Source organism: Toxotes jaculatrix, chromosome 7, assembly GCF_017976425.1.
Source record: "Toxotes jaculatrix isolate fToxJac2 chromosome 7, fToxJac2.pri, whole genome shotgun sequence".
NCBI classification, from domain to species: Eukaryota; Metazoa; Chordata; class Actinopteri; family Toxotidae; genus Toxotes; species Toxotes jaculatrix.
The window spans coordinates 13,685,069-13,706,924 of NC_054400.1; the positions used below are offsets into that span (position 1 = coordinate 13,685,069).

At 42.7% G+C, this 21,856-nt stretch overlaps 1 protein-coding gene across 2 annotated transcripts in view; it reads left to right on the plus strand.

Annotated features, from left to right (window-relative positions):
• The first annotated feature begins 604 nt into the window (after window positions 1–604).
• The window catches only part of smtnb (smoothelin b), a 47,574-nt gene continuing 26,322 nt past the window's right edge, over window positions 605–21,856 (plus strand). For both annotated transcript variants that reach the window (XM_041042030.1, XM_041042031.1), the window contains exons 1-5: window positions 605–977; window positions 14,948–15,105; window positions 16,794–16,872; window positions 16,962–17,040; window positions 17,793–17,872. In XM_041042030.1, the coding sequence (XP_040897964.1) occupies window positions 927–977; window positions 14,948–15,105; window positions 16,794–16,872; window positions 16,962–17,040; window positions 17,793–17,872 (447 nt within the window). In that variant the 5' untranslated portion in view covers window positions 605–926. The remainder of the gene's footprint in view (window positions 978–14,947; window positions 15,106–16,793; window positions 16,873–16,961; window positions 17,041–17,792; window positions 17,873–21,856) is intronic.

The following is a 21,856-nucleotide window of genomic DNA, read 5'->3' on the forward strand; positions in this document are numbered from 1 at the left end:
CTGAAGTCATGTGATTTCAGCTCCCCTAAGTGCCTCTGGTCTTCCATTTTGTCTGCTGCCAGGTTTTTTCTCCTCTATTTTTTTTTTTTGGCCCTTTGGCAGCAATGGAAACAAGTTGTTTTGGCAACATTGACACATCACCTTTGTGTGATGTACAATGTTACGGAGCAACATTAGCATATATTTGGAGCTATGTTTTAGCCATCTGCCAAACGTAAGCTCAATATTAAATTACTTTTAGCTCTGTTTTTGGGCTCTACCAACATTTGAAGGAAACGCTGGCTCTTTACTTGCCATATGCTAAACTATGCTCATCAGCTCATTGTTAACTTTGCCATTAATCTGCCATTTGGTGCTGTGCAGGGTATGTACAGTTGGTATTTAGAGTTTTTTGTTGTTGTTAAAAACAGTGAGGAAAAATAAGCAGTATGAGTGAACCAGAACAGTAAGTGGCACTAATCACCTCCCATACATGGATGCTGTGTCGTGCCTTCCCACGGCGCGGCGCGCTTTGAATGAGCTCCGAGAGAAGCCGGGGACAGAGAGGGGCGGGGATTACACCTTTCAGTGTGAATCCTCTGTTCAAAAAGCTGCCAACGTCCCCTCGTAAGAACGTGCGGGCCTGTGAGAGCTTTCACTACAACTCCAGAGACGACAAAAGAGGACCGAAATATGCACTCCATAAGCGGGACACGAGTTTATTTTCGTTGACTCAGAAGTTTCTGACTTTGACTCCGCTGAAGACTGAGAGTCTGAGACTCACTGCAGTGAGAATCAAGAAAGAAAGAAAGAAAGAAAAAAAGTCACAACAAAAACAGCTTACAAGTCGTGCAGGTGGTACACGTTGTTTGCCGGGGAACCGCATCAGAGCAAGACTCACCTTCCGGATCTTCCCGTCTCACCTGAGCCTGACCAGAAAGAGTAAAATGTCTCTGGAGAGTTACTCTGCGCTGGATGAGCCCTCTCTCCGAGCCTTGGTGAGTAGATGAATGGAGAGATGCTCTGAGCTGAGGTGGTGCCACTGGTACCTGCCTGGGACAGACAGAATAAGAGTTTGTGTCGCAGGGCTGTGACTCAGTTAATCATCACCATCTTTAGTTTGCACGAAATTGCACCTGTACATCATTTGAAGTTGCATCAGACTGGTTAACCACTCTACATGGGGGTGAGGTCCCATAAGGAAAAGTAATGGGAATAAATTTCTAGACTGGTATATGTCTGTTACTGGTACCACATGCTGTAGTGGAACATGATTGTATTTTAAAACTCCATAATACTACACGGTACATAGTAGTATTCCTGAGTTTTTTCGGGCCACCAAAATGACATTACTGTCATTTTCATGCGTTGCTTTATAGATTTTTCTTCTTTTGGTTCTTTTATGTACCTTTGCAAACCATAATATTCATGGTGTAGAGCTGAAACAAGTAGTCAGTTGATTGATTAGCCAATTGCAAGGGAATAATCAGTAACTATTTTGAGGATTAATCAATTGTTTATCATTCTTATGTCATTGTTTAGGTTTTTGACTGCTTATTGGACAAAACAAAACATTTTTACAGAGGTTATCCTGGTTCTGAGGAATTCTGATTAGTGGGGTTTTTTTTGTATCATCGAATAAATAATCAGTTGATTGAGAAAATAATAGATTAAAGTAAAATGAAAGTAACTGTTAAGCTGCTGATCTAATGAAGTGTCTGACTGTAAGAAGTCAGGTGTGTGCTCATTGCAGCTGTAAAACACTTGTTTATTGTATTTGTGACTAGTTTTAAAACCGTAAATTGATTCATTGATTAGTCAAATTGCCAACAATCTTTATTATAGATTACCTGTGTAAGTTATCAATCAACAATGCTCATTCCAGCTTCTAAAACACAAGGACTTGTTCTTTTTTTTTTTTATTACCGTAAAATTAAAATCTCTGGACTCTGAACTGGTGACTGGAAACAACAACCTGAAGATGCAGATCTGCTATTTTTATGACACTTTACACGCTAATCAATTAATCGATTAATCAGATTAAAGATAACTGAGAGACTGAGCTATGAAGCCTTAGTTCAGTCTCAGTCTTTATTTATAAAGAGGAGAACTGACTCAAACAGATGTTTAGTTTTGGGTGTGATTCCTCATGATGACACACAACAGGCATAACTCTTATTACAAAATAGTGGAAGTAAGTAATATTAACTTTTCGCTTGTAGGTGATTCACCTAGATATACTGTACTATTACTGAGGTGTGAGCAGCAAATCAGTTCTGATGAAGTGAACATGTAGAAAAAAGAACACTCCGTGGTTCACAGTCATGTTAGTCATGTCCTAATTATTTCCTGAGGCAGAGGAAGGTGAAACATTAGTCTGTCAGACATGTACTGTGACACCTGTAACATAGACACATTTACAAGGACGCATGAGTCAGACTGTCCTTGTTTAGACATAGCTGCGCTGGGTTTTCCTGAATCACAGTTACACATACACAACATGAAAACATTTGAGCAATAGTATTTATATTTATTTTTAAATTAAATAGTTGAGTTTTTTTTTATTACAGTGCTTATGAATTTTGAGATTTTTGTTCCTTTTGTCACCTTGTGCACTCAGAGCTCATCATTTATTTACTCTTAGCCCTCTTGTAGGGGCTGTGTATTGACTGATGAAGTGTGTTAGGTTTGCGACATGTAAACACAGTGGTATTGTTGAGCAGCTGCCAGATTAAACTACACTTCTCTGTATGATAATGACCTTTAAAGTCATTATCCTCGCTGGCTGCTTTCCCACGAATGAGCGCTTCAAGAAGAGGCTTTCTCAGAAAAACAGTTTGATTTCTGTTCTTAAAGGTTAGTAAACCTGACAAGAAAAAGGCTGTTTACTTTGGATGTAGGCAGGGTATAAATGCTGTGAATATTTTGTTGACCTATCTGATGCTATTTAAACTGTACCCATTATTTCCCCAAAGTCTGGAATCATCTGGCCAAGAGCTACAGTCGCTCTCTTCTCATAAATCACTTAAAGGACAAACGTGCTACAAGTGACATTATAACAGTGGGAGAACAGGAATATGTCGAGGAAATGATATTTTTCCTTCAGCATAATGATTTGCTTTTAACTGGAGTATTTCGGTGGCTTTGATCAGTCAGTTTATGAGTTTATTTATAGAGGGACGGAGCAGGAAAGAGGGAGTTAAAGTGATTCCGAGTGGGAAGGACTCAGAGTGGTCACCACAAATTTTGGCAGAGAAACGAATGTGGAAATCTCATGCTTTTTGCTGGACCACTTTAGTTTTCTAATTCTGTCTTTGTTGTTCTGCAACTGCCTTTTTGCCACTGCAGTATTAAACTTCAGAGACATTTCTGCAATAATGACATTACACTTAACTTAAGCTCACTGCTATCAGAGATATGGAGCTCGTCTGACTCTTCCTGTGCGGCCTGTATCCTGCAAGAACTTGCTGTCAAAATGCTGGCATTGTGTGGGGAGCTGCAGCAGTGTCATGCAGACACTGGAATTCATGGGGCTTATCTTCATGTGACACTGACGCTCAAAGCACCACTGTGCACGAAGTCTCCTCTGCGCTGGATTCATGGAGCTGTGCTTCTTCCCCAAAAGCTTCCCTCCCTCAGATGTGACCACCAGCTATAAGGTCACAGAAATCCCACATTTTCACTGATGATGTTTGTGGTGACTCGAGTGTCAGGGTTTTCCACAGTGAACTTGGTTTCAAAGGAAACAAACTCTGATTAAACTCACCGCTCAGAGGAGAAGTTCATGTTTGGCTGTGATGGAATTTAAATTGTGTTCAGCGGAGACGCGAATGGCGCCTTTTGTGTTTAGTTTTTGATGAAATGTAACACTCTATTCTGTGGTGTTTATATTCAGTAACTGCTGAGGAGTTTGTGAACAAAGAATTGTTTTATTCAGAACACCAGTAAAAGATGATGGACATTTGGTTTAAATAAACTGGTAATAAACTGGTGCAGAAGCTGCTGTTAAACAACAGGTAGATACTGGACACAAACTCCAGGCTTCTGTTGTGCTTAATGAACTAAAGAAGGTCATATGGCGGCCTCTCTAACGCCACTAATCCCATCTCTACACTTCTATTCAAAGCCCGGGCTGCCTTTTATATTGCTCGTTTAATCCCCTCCATGGCAACCAGGAAAAGCATTTTCTTTCCTCTTGGCCACCAACCATTATTTAAATATCTTCAAAAATAATCAGTTGGTGTCCCCGGTTTCTTTGGGAGAGGAGCTGAGAGGACATTTGCTGCGGGTCATCTGTCTGAATGGGGCTGAAGATCTGTGGACACAAAAAGACAAAAGCTACTGAAAAGCCAGTCGGAGAAAAGCTCTTTCCAACCAAACCACTCCAGCCACTGTCACTTTAAAATAGATCTTATCAGGTAATTGCCACCTCCCAGGGTGATATTTATTTCAGTTATAACAACCCTGAATCTTCTGTGTGGCAACAGTTTCCTGTGTGTCAGTGTGACAAACCTGCAGGGTGACTCTACAGGTGTCTTGTTGTTGTTGCTGCTACACTTGTGCACCTGCCTACTTAGCTAAGAATAAGTTTTGACTTTGGCGTCTGTCAGCCACACCATGATCTCCCTTCTAATTATCTCTGAAAATCCCCCCTTCAGCCGCTGTGCATCATGGGAGGAATACAGGGACAGTCAGCACATGACATGGTCACAAATCACTAAAATGTCAGTGTTTGTGTGAATTCCTATTATCTTTCACTGTTTTGCATTTTGCTGATGCACAAGTCTGTCTTTTCATTTTTGAATGGACATGACCGCATTGGAGACTTTTCCGTCTGTGGCGCCTGCTGGGCTGATTTCACATGCTGGATGTCTCACATAATGATTTGTGACCGGTCTTGCCAGCCCTGTGACCGTCCTTTCTCCCTGGTGAGCAAGAAGCATTCACACATGGTTAAAATAGGGCAATTTCACTGTGGTCCGGCCCCGGTGATATACAAGGCCCCTGGGGATTCGTTTTATGGCTCTCTGGACGCTTTGTGCGTTGACAAGGGTTCAGCGGATACAGTCGGAGAGGAAGAATACATTTGTTTTGTGGGCTCTCAGCACCGTCCCCAGGTTCTCTTTATTCCCCCAGAGGCCTGGTCCAAAATGTCAGCCTCATCATCAGGAACGAATAAATCGGAAAAATTACGCTGCATTATATAACTGTCGTCTGGGAGGTTCTTAGATATATGTGCAGTGTGTTTTTATTTTGTCTGATACTCAGAGCAAAAGTAATCCAGGATTTTTTTTAAAAATATCCTCTTTTTTTGTTTTGATAAAGTAAAAATGATAAAACTTAAATGGCACCAGGATAATATTCAGGACCTGAGCCTCGTCAACAATCGCAAAAAAAAATTTTTCTTTCTTCAAAGACGTGGCAAAGTTGACTGCAGTGTCTTCTAAGAAGTTACGGATACAAGCTGTTGCATGCAGCAAATCTTCCTTTGAATACGACTCCCCAACCCCTCGCTATATACACACGCAAAGAAAAGAGTCTGGAGTGTTTTATGCTCCTGACCACTGATAACACCTGCTCCGTCTGGGTTTGTGCTGGCCGTTAGTACTTTTGACCTCAGTGGATGTTTACAGGGTGTTTTTGTAGGTGTATCTCTCACCTGGAGTGAAAAAAAAAAGTTGTTGAGGCTCTAAACTACAAGCACACGGTTCACAGAGCACACCTGATATTTTCTTTTTTTTTCTGTGCAGCCTGTCATCATTCTCACAGGTATTTATGTCCCTCACACGCAAAGCATTTCCCGTATGAGGGAGATCAGTTTAACATTCAGGGCAGGTTCCCTTCTCTAAACTGACACAGTATGAGTTATCTACACGGTCGCAGAGACAGGAAACCATCACAGTAAAGGAGAACAGTTTAGTTGGTATATGCAGACTTTAGCCTCTGACAGCGACTATCCAAATACACGGCCGGGGAGCAAAGAGATAAGAAGTCGCGTATTTGTTTGATAAAACAGGAAACTTTTGTTACTGGATAGCGCTATAAATAGCCTGTCATATTTTGGCTCCGAAAGGATGAGAAATGAAAAACTGAAGTGAACTTTGAGATGGTGTGCACATCTAAGTCTATTTTTGGTCTGTGGCCTTTAAGTAGTTTGTTGCTGTGGAACAATAGTTCAGACTGAATGTAACACAATTTAACACAGCTTCACGTGCATTTGAACAAACATTTACTTCTTGTGTAAAGTTGAAAGTTGAAACTGAGTTCAGTGTGTCATATTTCCTTATTAAAACAGATACTCGGTATTGTTTTGTCATTTTGAGAAGTTGGAAACTTCCATTTGGACACGATATTTTATTATTAAAGAGGATACCAGGCACCGTTTTGTCATTTTAAAATGTCATAAAAGAATAATGTGGCAGTAACGCAGCACTCAAAGAGGTTGGTACTGCTTGTGTCAGTGCAGTGATGTGATTACATTCTTATAGCAAGTGAATTAAAAGGCTGTGATTGTACATTAGGATGTGTGTCAAGGTATAAACCACTTTCTGTGTGTTACTGCTTATGCTCCTTATTATGGAGTTCAGCTGTGAGGCAATGCATGGAAAATATACTGTATGTCATATATGTTTTTAGTGATGTGCACATCCACAGCCCCTTAGGCCAATGAGATGCTTAACTCCCTGTAGTATTATGGATATCAATCCGTTCAACTATATTGTGCATGACACAGTGACCACTACAAAAGGAAATAGAAATAGCATGCCCCATGGGAGGTGCCCTATGGAGTTTTAATGCAAACAAACACAAACAGCTTGCAATTATCATCTTTACCTCCTTTGTTGGTGCGTTTCTGTTTCCTGCTACTATACTGCATCTGAAAGTTGATGAGCAGATCATGTGTCAAAAACTCCACAGGGTGCCATTAAAGTTTAGTCAAAACGCAGTCAGTGGTGAGATACTGAGCACAATAGAGGGACAAACCAGCAGAACCAACCTCTGGTTACAGAGGAAGACAAAAGAATGACAGCTTGACAACATCGACTGCTGTCTGTGCAGTATAGACTCAATCATTTAACACAGTACATTCTATGTTGAAAAATGAGCCTGTCAACCGAGGGGTGAACCAATTTGCCGTCCAAGTTGCTCTGGTCTTTTCGTCTGTCTCGTAAGTGATCCAGCAGAGAGAGTTTCTGTCACTGATCTCCATCTGTCTGGATCATCACTCTGCCAAATGGAAAAGATCTGAATAAGGGATTTGAAGGTGTCCTTTTTCTCTGCTGTCTCCGTCACCACCACTAGACATCGCTGGCTAGTGAAATCCCAGTTTGAGATTTAGTGCTTTAGATGTCCACAAACCCTTCAAGCTGCCATTTAGACTGTTTTCCAGGTGTTTTAGACTGAGAAGAAACACTCAACAGATGTGCACAATCTCCTTTGTGGCTACTGTTTCAGTGGTCCCCATGCCTAATGTGATATCTCCCAATACAAGCAGACTTTTTACATAATTTTTCATTATTATAAGGCCTCATCAAATTGAAGAGGATTTGAGAATCAAACTGAAGATTCTGGGTTTAATATGTGCATGATCATGGCACTTTAATACAAAAGCTAGTTAATGTCCACTTTAGATGAAAGGAAAGGAGAGAGATGATAGGAAGCTGTGTTTTTCTCTCATGGGGAAAAAGAAAATTGTTGTTCTCATCATCACCAAGATGATGTTAAGATGCCTTTGATGTTCAGCGCCCATTGGCTTTACCCAGCGTACCATAGCAGCACCGCTTTTGCAATCTTTGGCTTTATATTGGAATACTAAGGTGTGGCTCTGTTTACAGAGAAAAATAGCATACAGGAAACGACATGCAGCAGTCTGCAGGATCAGAAATGTTGTGGGTTTTCTGCCAAGTCACATGCTGAATTGCTCCAATAAAAAAGATAAATATACACACATTTCACCAGCTTGGGAAAGGATGGTACTTATGAAACACAAAACTGATGAACAGGAGAGATAAACAGAAGTATGTAGTCCGAGTCAGAGAAATGTAAGAAACACAGTGGTTTGGACCTTTTCTATATTGACTCCCTGAGGAAAGAGTAATTTCCTGAGATCCACTAAAAATCACCCAGCGGATGTTGATGTTTTGCTTTCCAGCTCACTGTTGTTAATGTCAGGGCATTCCTGAGATATACACAGCTGATCTGTTGAGTCAGTGTGTGACTCTCACTCCCATCGTTATAGTTACTGCGGATTTTCGGAGTCAGCGTGGCTGGCTCTCATGGATCTATTAGAACAAACTGTTTGTGCTCTGCAGCCTCCCAAAGTGCTTTAACCACCCCCACCCCACCCCTTCTGTTTCCTCCTGTGGGATGTCCCTGACACCTCCTGGCTCTTCCCTCATTAAACAAAAAGAGCTTCAGTTTGACCAGCCATGTCCCACATTTGGAGAAGATTCATCATGCTCCAGCTCCTGTTGTGACCTGGGTCTGCTCACAGGACAAGTCCAGCTAAAGTGCAGGATCCAGTGCAGTCTTTCTTATCTCTTCATGTCTTGTCTCTTTATTTATGGAGGCTCCTTCCTGATGAAATTTATCATGTTTTATCAGATCTGCTACTCATGACCACTGAGGGGAGATACTGATATTCTCTGCTAACAAAGTGCAGATAGCTCCCTTCCTCTCTAGGATGAAGTCAAAACTCTGAAGCTGTGAAAAGAAAAATGGCCAAACAACTGTCAAAAAAACCATTTTTTTCACAATAGCTCTGGACAGTTCATAATATAATAGTGAGACAGCTTTCTGTCTTTGTTGGGTTTAATGAAACCATTTGATGAGGCCGTCCCCAAAATGTGGGGCACAGTTGTCTCCGCAGCAAGTTGTAACTGACCTGGATCTTCTCTGTGACCTGACACGCAGAGACATAATCAGATGGGGACAAAGTGTGTGAAGCCAGACAAGTGAAATGGGCCAAAATGTCTCACGGAGGCAGCTGAATGAAGCCCTGGAGAATTTTATCACTGGGGGATGATTTAGGGTTGTTTTTGGTGAACTGGTGTGCAACAATGCAGCAAAGATTAGAAATAGTTTTGAGGTCCTGCACAGAACTGAAAGGCCAATATTTTACACTTCAGATCAGAGCGTTGACCATGTGCGCACAATCAAGTGTGTGCTGATTAATCTGTCAGCATGAGGCATCCGCTGCACTAATGTAAGTCTCTATACCATGAGCACGAGCATGTAACATGCACAACATGTGTGAGCTCAGATCTGTCTTCAGTGCATAATTACAGTCCTATAGAACGTTTTTGAAGCCTATACCCCCCTCTGACCCACATGCATTCCTCCATGTGTCCATTCTTTATGCCTGCTAACTCAAGTGTAAAGGGGGACGCTGTTTTCCCAGGTCCGCCCTGGGCCTTTATCCTACCATCCAGTTATTAGCAAAGGTTAAGCTTTCCTACACGTGTAGCCGCACTCAGAGCGCATGTTGCCACATGTGCTGTAATCTTTCTTTCTCCCTTGCTTGCTTTTATATTTCACAAGAACTCCCTCTTTTTAGACCCCGGACAATAAAAACTCAATGTACACTGTAGCACAATGAGTTTTAACCTTGAATCTGGTTCATTTCTTTGTTAATTTTTTAGCCGAGAGGTGATTGAAACTCCCTCTTCTGAGAAACTAGGAGCCTCATGCCTTGCAGGGCTCTCTTGTATCCTGATTATATTTCCATTTTTCAGTGGGTGTGGTGTGTGTGTGCGCCGGCCCACAGTATGCGTGCATTGTTTTCGTCAGGTGTTGAGAAATGATTTATTGGCTTCCACCTGATTCAGATTGGAGCCTTGCCCCAAAGCAGGGCAATAAAGAGATTTGAAAAATGCTTTTGAACTTTCTCACCCTTTCAGTCCTTCTCAATTGTTTATTTGTGTCTGTCTCAATGTCTGTACCAGTCCGGCTTCCTGAGTGGCAGCTGGTAATCCACTTCAGCTCGGCTGCAAGGAGTGGCCCATGTGTCCTTTTAAGGGCAAACTCACTTGTGGGCTTGACACAAGTGAGTTTAAAGCGCTGATCCGATCTGCTGCCTGGTTGCACTCTAACCTCAGCCTGCTCTGGAAATTATTACTGTGGCCCTCATTTCATGCACAAACACACAGTACCCCCCACCCACACTCATGCCCATGCACGTGGACGCACATGCGCATGCACACATTTCTCGCAGAAAGTATACATACTCCTGTGTGTCAGGGAATTTATTCAATGAGCCATCGTTCACAAAGAAGAAAGCTTTAAGTGCAAAAACAGCAAATGAGACAAGCACATGCACACCCACCGGGGGTCAAAAGGTCGGGACTCGGCCTGAGGGGTCGTTGTGCTCCCAGGGTGTGTGTGGGAAAGGTGACGGGAGATGACTTCAGCACACTGGGTTGTAGTGTTTGACCTGACCTTTGTAAACCACAGCGTGCGTACACACAGTATGGAGGGCTAGGTATTTGAAATTTTTGCGATATTCTTGACACAAGCGACACCTCAGTTTTAGTATTAATACCAAAATCAAACATTTTCCAAATGCCTGTCAGAGGAATATTCATGTTTTTCTACCAGACACTTTTCAGCAAATAAAGCCAAGCCTTTGTCTTAAATCTTAAATGTCTAACCACACACATCTATAGAAGAAAAATACCAGATTAAAGAATGTGATGAGCAATCAATAGCAACTTTCAGTACTTGGTAGTTTCGTTGGTACACAAAAGTAGGTATTGTCATCAGCTCTCATATTATGTAAACTAACATGTTTTAACATTCAATCCAGTGTACGGAGACGTATCTAAACTAAAGTCAGAGCTTAGACATAATAAGTGGTTCATTACCGTTAATCCGTGTTTCATTTCTTAAAGATGCTCAGAAAGAGTCTGAGACTGTAATTCTATGTACTCTAACGAATAATGCTCTGATGAAAACCACAGAACAGAGGGGTGTAATTAAGACAAATCTGAGCTTGTACAAAATTTGCTTTCTATTTGCACACCACTTTAGCTGAGTGGTCTGTTTCTTTTCACTTCCACAGGTTTAACATAATCCTATTTCAGTGCTGCACCCACAGGTTAGTTGTCAGCGCGCGTATGTTTAGCTCATGGAAGGCAGACCAGCTAAACAGTACCTCAGTGTAACTTGAAGTATATTTTGACTACCTGAAGAACCTTGAGTTCTTGCCATATTTGACCACTTCTGAGGCTGTTTCTACTTGTGGCAAGATAAATTTAACCAACTGTGTAAACTTAAAATCATATTTAAATCCGCTTCTCTCATGTGCAGCAGATGAGTTCAGAGAGTATGTTTGCTGTCCTCAGAAGTGTGTCACCAGCTGGTCGGGATTACTGGTAAACCATGAACACTCTTTAATTGGCCATGATTGATTGAGCTGCTTCAGTGAAATGTCTTTGGATAGGTTTGAGGTTATGATTCCATAGAGAGCTGCTGCTGGGCAGGAAATGAGTCAAAGTGAGCAATGGTACAGTACGAGCCCCAGCAAGGCTGCTTGGGAAATGTTCTAATGTTCATCGATACAGTATAATTCCTGCCAAATAAGGTAATCATTTTCTGGTTTATATAAGTGAGTAAGTGCGTTTAAAAAAAAGTCTGTAATACCCATGTTTAAGCTTTGTCTTGAGGCGCCTTTTCTCTCTTCACCTTGTCAGTCACCTCCACCTCCACCATCCTGTTTCCTAACATTGTTGTCAGTGGCTGAGTCAGGTGACTCCGCAGAAGCCGACAGGTGTGACGGCGATGAGTCTTCAGTTAGCAGAGCAGGCCAGACTGCAACATGATTACTCCTCTGCCGTCATTACAGGTGCTGACAGCTCGGTGACGTCTCGGCGACCGCCTCTTTTCAGTAAAACTTATTTGTGTGTGTGTGACCTGTTTGTTATGTGTGATTTCTGACTCATGCGTCTGTTAGCAGCAAAAGCAGCACCATGTGAATACCAGCACTGTCTGGGTGTAACGGTTGCTCTCTGGGTCACAGTGCTGTTGTTATTATACAGTGACAGTTGGTTACCCAGAGGTCTGTGGGCTGGTTTGAAAAATGCCTTTGGGAATGGTCAGTGCTGTCACTGAGTAACCAGATTGATTTTTTTTTTCCTTCTCCCCTCCTCCTGACACAGTTCACTCACTGTAAAGGCCGCTGTCAGGCAGTAGCTTTGTCTAATGGACTGTTTATGGACGAGTGTGTGTGTTTCCGTCTCTGGCTCTTTAACGGTTATTCTGTTTTCTTTGGCAGACGCCCAAGTTTAAGGTGTGGTTCATTTGCTTGAGTTACGCCCACTCATTACTTTCCTGTGGAGCTATTGGTGATTTTTTTTTTCTTTCTATTATTTACTCCCTTTTCAAATACGTAAAGGAAAAGGCAGTTACAACCACTGGCTTTGTCCCAGTTGAATTTAGTGTATAAATACTGCACCCAATCCAAACTGACCTGACGTTTATCCATCTGTGCACTGATTGGTCAATTTGAAAAAAAAAAACAAAAACAGCAGCTGTTTGAAATTAGAGCAGGTAAAAGTCAGAGTGCTGACTGTTTTTCATCTCTTATCACATCATGACTTTAATTCCTCTCAGTGTGCTTGTATTTGAAAAGATTACTGTGACCGATTTGGACCTTTCTGCAGTCTGTCAGAAAGGGTCTGTGGAGTTTTGAAGCTGTCTGGAGCTTTTTTCCCCATTGTCTGTTGAACATTTTCTTTTATGATTTTGTTTTTGTTTTTTTCTTAAACTGATATGTGGAGCCTGTTGTGAAATGCTAAGCAGAAGCCACTCCTTTTGAATAGAGGCCCAGGCTTGAGGCTATTCTCTGTTATATCTCAATAATGAATAAATAAATCAGTGAGTCCTAAAACTTGGCAGCGTACTGGCTGTATAATCACATCATGACATTCATTCGGCAGTGAGCTTGACAGTGTGGTAACAGACAGCTCCCTTGAGTGTGTGTGTGTGTGTGTGAGAGAGAGAGAGAGAGTAGACATTTGAGAGAGACACTGTCCAGTGATAGAAGCCCGTAAGTGTGTTCTCATTTCCTCTCTCCGCTCATTATTTTCTTGCTTCACAATCAAAAACCCTATACAGTTCCGCCTGGCCGTCGTGTCATCTCACTGCTGGGTTGGACCCAAACCCAGCTCCTGATTTCACTACAATCTTTTTTTCCTTGTGAGTCAGTAGGAATGCGAGGAATGACCTGTGCGAGGCCTGGCCCTTTCCCACCCAGTTCTCATCTGCCCATTTTTAGGCATACCCAAGTCTAGCTTCTCTTTCATTTTTCTCTTTTTCGCTTTGTCATCCTATCTCTCCGTTAACCGATTCACTCCCCCTTCTTATACGTCTCCTCCTCTCTCATATTCTTTCTTCCTGCCTTTTCTGAGCACTTTCTCCTCTTACTCATTCTTTTCAGTCAGCTCAGCACTTTAAATTTCCACAAATTACAGTATGTAGGAGAGCCCCTCTGAGCCAGTGTAGCTCTGGCTGCATATTTTGTCAAACCACAGCGAGACCTCAAAACCACTGGTCCTCTTCATCTCTTGTGAGACGTCCCCCCTTCTCCTCCTCTTCCTCCTCTGGGCCCGGGGGGTACAACAACCCCCTTTTCAACCCATCAGGGTGTAAGGCTTAGCTTAACAACCACTTCCAGCTCCCTTTAGTAGAAGACAGTTGGCATACAAAGGTTTGTGTCTCGACTCTGCAGGTTTTAACTGGTGCAGCGCGGGGAACCTTAAAGCGTGTGTTTGAGTGTGAGGTTTATAAGAAAACCCTGCCAGAGGAGCAGCTCGTCTCTGCATGCGTTGACAGGTTCCCGCTGTCGACCAAAAGAGAGGTCTGTCTCCCATTTGACAGGAGAGGGCTCCCTCCACCCTCCTACGCTGACGGCAGTCGCTAACATGAAAGCATCCGTCTCACTAAGGGAGTGTGTCTGTCTGCAGGCATGTTGCGCACACACACACACACACACCTCAATTACTCCTCTTTTGCTTGAAAAAATAAACCCTTTAACTAATAGGCACTCAGAGCGATGAAATGGCTTAGTGAGTGTTGTAAGTGAGCCACTTCAGTGTCTGAGTCTCTGGGGCCTCCTGCAGCCTAGTTTCTTTTTCAGACCGGATGAAATATAGCCAGAGGAGAAGACACCTGGGTGATAGGTTGAGAGCTGAACACACTTCTTTCTTATAGCGGAGCACCAGCTGTTAGCGTGCCTGTTTCTCATCCTCTGCTCCTTGCTCAGGTGGTCCTGTCTTTTCACATTAGTGAAATCAGATCACTTGTCATCACCAATCTATAAGCCGTCCATCAGCCGTGCTGACCCTGTAACTCCCTACCACACATTCGAAAGTAAACCAGGGATGCTAAGTCCAGCTTTGTCTGGATGTTACACGTGAATGCTGTTTACGTTCTGTCAGCTGTGACTCTGATTAGGCTCGCATAATCAAAAATCACAAATGGCTTTCATTTGACGGTGGATTCCTGAACTTTTTAGGACGCTCTGTCTTTCGGTCTGACAGCTGTGAGTGTGTTCTGTGAGGGCAGATTGGCTGAAAGTCTGCCCCTTCTTGTAAACGAGTGCCTTATTGTCCTTGTTTGGCAGGGTTAATTACAGACAGCAAGAGACAGCTACTGAAAGAAGTCAGCGCTACCACTCTTGTTTTGACCCAAGAACCCTGCAGTTCTGCTTAGTGACCGCCCTGTACTTACACTGAGAACAAGCCTGTGTCCCCTTCAGAAGCAGAGTCTTATATAACTCTGTGGCCATTTCCTCACCCCGCTCCTATGGTGTACTCAGTCATGGATGCAAATATAAGAGTGACAAGTGTCTAATCTTTGCAAGCCAAATATTCGGCTTTCTGTGTTTCGTCCTGCTCTGTTAGCACACTTTCGACACTTGCATTCTTCTTCACGCCCCGTTTGTGTTTGTCTCTTTGTGTCGTGCATGAAGCTGGATGGAACCGTGGATCTGGACGAGAGACGCCTCATCCGTTCAGCCATCCGGGAGCTGAGGAGGAGGGAGATCGAGGACATGGAGGCCGCTCTGGCCAGCAAGAGATTTCGTCCAACGCGCCTCAAACAACAGGAGGACAAGGAAAACCAGCACAGGTGAGACACACACACACACACACACACACACACACACACAGAGACACACAGAGACACACACACAAAGACCTGTCCTAATGACAAACTGCACTAGACTAGGTGAACTGGAGATGCTGAGAAAACTCTCAGAAACCCAGATGCAGCATTCCTCAACTCCAGTGGGAAAAGTCTGGAAAAGTCAAGTTAGGGAATCAGAGGGGACAGAAAACTGCAACCCTAGTAAATTTTCCATTTTCCATCTTGTGTGCACATTTCACAATAAATACCCTGACTTTTAAAGATGTGTCCATATGTCAGATTACCAGTCAGCAGTCATGAGCATGAGATTGAAATTGTTTTTCTTTTTTTTTCCAGTTCAGGTTATTTTTGTTTGTCATTCTGATATACATCTTCATGCAAACTACAGTGTTCATTTCATTAAAAATGTTGAAGATGTTATAATACGTTTCTGACTATTGATGCAGACTTATTCTGATGAACTAGAGTAAACTTAAAACAACTGAACTTTTTCCTGAATTCCTGAAATCTATCCATTCATGCCAAATTAGAGTATTTAAACTGGAAAGGCCAAACTTTGACAAGGTTTTGCCTTTTTACCTTATGAGATAAGAAGGCTTCTGCTCTCAGCCAATCAGCATCTTGCCAGATATCATTCGAGAAATTCCTGTTTAACAGTTACATTCATTTGCAAAACATTATAAAGGACCTTTTGCTCTCCTGAGACATAGTACATTTAACAGCAAAATCACTAAAAATGAATTGTATGGGAATTTAAACCTTTGATGGCCTTTAGTTCCGTCTCTGTGGGCATGAAATCCTGAGCTCTACAGAACAGGACGGCCTGAGTCCTTTTGTCCTTTTACAGGTGGTAATTTAAGACTGGCACTAGTTCAAGGCAACAGCCCAATTCTAGCATCTGGTTTGGAGCGCAGTAAAAATTTAACACGGCTGGATGTGAAGAGGATACCCAGCCTTCTGCTGATGCTTCTCTTTCTCTGTCACTGAGTCCTATTAAGACCAGTGGCCAGGCCTAATCATTTCCATTCACTGCTGCTCTCAGATGACTTGGGTTACAATAACAAAGGAGGTGCCTCACTGGAGCTGCAAGAGAAAGCATACCTGCTGCAGCAAATGCATGCACGTGCGCACAAGTTAAGACGCACACACACACACACACACACACATACACATACACACACTAAACCCATCTGAAAGTTGCATTATCCCGTGGAGGAATGTGAAATATTCCACTCCAGCATGCCACACATCCTTTAATACCAACGAATGAAGGAAAGCGAGGATAATGAGGGAGCTGGAGGAGAGTATGAGTAATAGAAACCGACATAAAAGTGGAGAAATATGAGACTGAAAAAAAAAAAAAGAGGATGAGAGCAGCTTTTTTCAGAGGCTGTGTGTCACTACTGTCAAATCTGTCAGTGCTCTGCCAAAGTATCACTTTTTCCACGCTTGATTTGGGAGTGTTTCCTCTGATGGTTTTTTTTCCCGGCCAAGAAAACTGTGTGTTATCTTTGGATTGTCTCCTGCTGCTTTTCACAAGCACAGAGATGCCTCTGGTTAGAGTCAGTGAAGCTATGATTTCCAACTTGTCACTTGTTGCATGAGCACAAGTTGATGGACACTCATAGTGAACACCATTATAACCACTTCACTGTGTCTCTTTCTCTCAGGTCAGAATCCAGTGACAACTTGGAAGCCCTGTCACGAAAACTGCAATCAATCAAGGACATCGATGAGCTCACGAAAATGGTGAGTATTAATGGACAAAAATCATTAAATATGGTGACACCGCATGCTTGTCCTGTGTGCACTGATATTCTGTGTGTGTTTGCTTGAAGCTCCGTGCCGCCAGCGAGTATGAGGAGAGGAAGCTTATCAGAGCAGCCATCCGACAAATCCGAGACGAACAGCAGCAAGGTGAGTCCAGCTGTTTGATAAGATGGAGTCAAGCTGTGTCTGTATGTCTGTTAAAAACAATAGCACTTGTTTGGTGAAACTGAAACCACTTCAAGGATGATGTGTTTTGTCACTGTATTCTGGCAGCAACACTTAAACTGATCAGCCTGAAGATGGTGCTGTGAAAATAAAGTTAAAGGCCAAAATGTCAGAGTTTGAATGACTATAATTAGGTTCTGGTTGACCGAAAACGTGCGACACATCTATCAGTCTTTGCAAAGGGCATTAAACAAAAATAAAAAAGTTTCTTAATCGAATATTTTCAGTATGATGTGGTATTCTAATCTTGATTAAAGTTAATATTTTTTTCAAACATGTTTTGGCACCAAGCTCTGGCCGCTAAAGAGAAAACTTTTAAGAAACATGGGGGGATAAATACACATTGTTAATGAGTGTGTCTGCATAGTTCACGTGGGACAGATAGCAGGCACTGCGGTTGCCATAGTTTCTGTGGTATCTACCTATGATACCCGATCAGATAGTGGATGCCTTTCATTCCTTAGCGCTGTCTGGTCTGTGTGAGGCCCCTGTCACTCTGAAACACTGTGATGCTTATAGACAGGGTGCAACATACAGACTAATTTGATCAACTTCCACCCTGCCCATTCTCTTAAAAGGCCATAGGCCAGAGTTTTTTGTGTTTGTTACCTATTTCATTCTAATGAAGCATTACTCCTGTGTGTGTGTGTGTGTTTGTGTGTTTGTACTTTTAGGGACTGTGGAAAAGGTTAAAGCTCCTGGTCGCTGCCTGGATCCTGAGAGTGTGGAGCCCCAGGGCAGCATGGGAACTGGAGTGAGTATGGCAGAGTTAATAGAGTGATCATTGTCATTTATGGTAGGAGAAATGATTAAATGTCACAGCGTCTGGCTGGATCGGTCTACACATCACCTTTACCACTGGCAGGTAACCAGTCTCAAATGTAATATACTCTCCTGTCAACTTCCATTTAAAAGAATGAACTGAGGTTTCTCTGCTGCCACAATGACGAATGCAGCAAACAACAACAAGCATTGTGACTTGAGTCACACACTGTGTCATGAATGTGGCTGCACCACATGTGAACACACAAAACACACGCCTAGGCTGCCATGGAGCAAGGAATGTGTTTTGTTTTTTTACATCCTCATTCAGGTCTGACCAAGTATGAGCAGAAAGATAAAATTTACTTTGAGCCCGGTGTTTAGTTAAAGCAGTGTTTTTGACAGGGACAGTCTCCCAGCCATTGTCATTTTGCAAACTTCAATCTGCACGGGGCTTTTACTTTTTGACACATCCACAGATTAAAATTTAGCTGAATAACTGATCAGATACTTTAATTGCACTTTCAGTTCCTTTAATTGCATTTTCACATCTGTCTGAATCCCTCTTTAGTCTCTGTCTAGAACTCCAGACTTGAGCCTCCTCTCAGATGTCTCTCACAGCTGACTGGCCCTCTAGTGGAGGACAACGGGACTGTTTTCAGAGTTGAACTAAACTTTTGTCTTTTTCTGCGTAACAGATTGAATTATGTGGTTGCTGCAGCAAACATGATTTGAAGACCAAAGACTTAACTTTTTACCTGCCAGATCTTATCTTATTTGCTGTTTGAGCTTCTTTTTTTAATGAATTCTTTGTTTCCAGTAGATGAGATCTCTGTGGAGGAAAAACAAAGTTAATTCTTAGTGTATGCGGTCACCACTGTTGTAACTAAGCCTTTTGCGTGATAAAAGTGAATGAAGTCACAACAGCAGTGCTTTGAAGGAAAATGCAGTCACATTATCAGTGGTTCATGTTCTGGTGGTTTAATACATAAAGAACCCATTTTTCAGTGATATGAAGGGGGAGAAATGAAAGGCCGTTGGTATCACTACCATTGTCTGTCGCAGCCTCTGTTTTGCTTGTGTGCATTCCTTTGTGTGTGTGTGTGTGTGTGTGTGTGTGTGTGTGTGTGTGTGTGTGTGTGTGTGTGTGTGTGTGTGTGTGTGTGTGTGTGTGTGTGTGTGTGTATTCTCCTCAGATAGGAAATGATTATAGGATGTTGACGTCACAGGATGCTCTAGCATTCAAGCCTTTTTTACCTCACTTCCTGTAAGACAGCTGAGTGGTACGGTGGTGGGTTTGTGAACCACAGGTGGTGTGATGGATGAGGGGGGTTGAACATCTAGATGATGATTGGGGTGGGGGACGGGGGGCTTGGACAGACAGACAGGCAGCTCACCAGCTGTGCCTCAGCAGTCTAGTCTGTGCTGGAATGGGGACGTGGCCAAAAACAACATAAACCAGCAGCAGCAGCAGGGCTCCTTCCACTCACATCACAGCAGCGGATCTCTTTGAGCTTAGTGCAATTGTCCCGTGGCAGATGGAGGTCCTAGATAGACTCCCGTAGCAGCCAGACATACACATACACACACACATGCAACATGTGTACACTGGCAGCATCTTGAAACAAACAACAGCTCAAGAACTTGTGTGACAAAAGCTTAAGAGAGAAAATATATTGAGTTTATGTGTGTTTAATTAGTGTGCTAATGTAGCTGTTCATCTGTCATTTTGCCAGAATCCACCTCTCATTAGAAGTTAATGACTGTTTTTAATGGGCATGGTTGACATGCAAGGATAGCTGAGGTACAGTAAAAGTTTCCTTTTGCTCATTTGGGAGAAAACGTGCTGTAACAGCTTATAAAAAGAAAAAACCCTTTAATTATATGTATGTAGCGAAAAAAAAAATGCCGGCAGGAAAAAGGGATCTTTATTCATTATTTTAGGATAAAGCAGTGCAAAATATTTAATAATTTAATGGGGTTTTGTTACAGTAAAATATCTCCTAGCCTCAAGTATAACAGCAGTTAGATAAATAATTTAAAAAAGGTCAAAACAATGGCAGAGTGTGTCAGAAGTTAATGTGTCAACCAGGCAACCCTTTAACCTGCAAGGAAAGAGAGTGTGTGTGTGTGTGTGTGTGTGTGTGTGTGTGTGTGTGTGTGTGTGTGTGTGTGGTGGGGTCAGATCCCTGTGGAGACAGAATGGGAGGGAGGGGAAGTCAAGGGAGTGGCTTGTTGGTAGTGTATGTGTGTGTGGTGTTGGTGGTGGTGTATATGTTTGTGTGTGTGTGTGAGTATGTATGATGTGGCTGAGGGAGTAGAGCGGCAGAGTAGCGGACGTCCTGACTCCAAGAGGGTTGCTGCTGAGAGAGAGAGAGAGAGAGAAGGAGAAGGAGAGAGAGGGAGGCAGTCAGTCAGTCTGTCTGGTGAGGAGAAGGTAAATGTCACTCTGATTTTCCTGCTGTCGTGTGTCACAGACCAACGCTTTTCTCTGACTTTCTACCATTTAGACATCTTTCCACATCTGTCTGTGCTAGTTTCTGTCTGAATGAAGAATGGGACTTGCCTGCCTCTCTTTTTACCTCTCAGGTTTGTGTACATAATGATTTTTTTTCATGTTTTTTTCATTCATGTTTTTTTGCTGAGTTCTCTTTTTGTTCCTTTTAGCTGACAGGTTATATCTTAGGATACAGGTGACGCCTTAATGATACATGAGATGACATTGGGTCAAATACAGAAGATAATGAAATGAAAGGATGTTTAAAAAAAAAGATAAACCTTAAATATTTAATGCTTGTATTTTAAATGTATTTAGTAATTCAAACCTGCCAATAGTCTCTTTAAGGCTGCAGGTTTGCGTGCCATCATAGGTGTGTTGGGAGAGAGCACAGGTAGGCAGTTGGGTGGGCGGGTGTTGCAGCTCCAGACAGAGTTTTGTTTGTTCTCTGATCTCATCATAAAGATGTTGCAAGACGTGACCTGAGGAAAGAGTAGCTTAACTGTCTAAAACCGGGCCTAGCCATTGCAATAGAGAGGGTTTATAAGACTTTGGAGATGGCTTGAGAAAGTGTGGTGGAGGGAAAAAAAAATACAGTGGATTCATTTTGAAAAAAACAAAAAAACAAAACAGTAAATAACCTGAGAGTGGCATGTGATGATTTGCAGTAAGTATAAATGGGAATGAGGCGCAGGGCTGACTTCTTCTGTGGGTTTCCTCACTCCAGACTATGTGTGTGTGTGTGTGTGTGTGTGTGATACAGAGATGATTGCTACTTCATTCTAGCTACTGTATTTCAATTATTGGAGGTAAGCCGAGCCATGTGGTTCCTCAGGCTGCAGTAATGGAAAATGAGCCGCCAGGTCTCTCTTCTTCTCTCTTCCACGTGGAGGCATGGAAGACCCTCAAATGGTCTGACCTCATCAGTGGAGTGATGGATTTAACATTTCATGGAAAACTGGAGCACTGAAAAACTGAGCGTGTTAATCCGTAGTTGATCTCAGCAGTCTGAACTGGTTGGTGAAGGAGGTGTGTGCCTCAGTGCCTGCTCAGACTCGGCCTTTTTGTGGAGTTGAGGGTTCAGAGGAGTCCAGATGGATGGTCCACGCCTTGCTGTGGTCATGAGAGACGACAGTTGTTTTTGTGTTTACGAGTTTAAGATTTTTGCAATTGTAGTCCGACACAAACAAGCTCCTGAGGCCAGATGGGACAAGTGGTTCGGGGTGAGCATTGGAGTGGGACGGTGTCAGTGTTGGTTCCACTCTGTCAGGTCCTGAATGTTGGGGCCAGAGGAAAGCCGCTAATGACAGCATGGTGGCTGGCAGAAGGTCCCAGGCTCTGGTCTGCGTCTCCAGTTCCACTTTATATTCCTTTTTTTCTCTCTGCCTCACTGTCTGTGAGAAATATGTTCCCTGTGGTTGAGTGGGAGCTGTGAAATGATGGCTGTCTGCCTGACTCCTGGTAGAAGCAGGAGAGGAG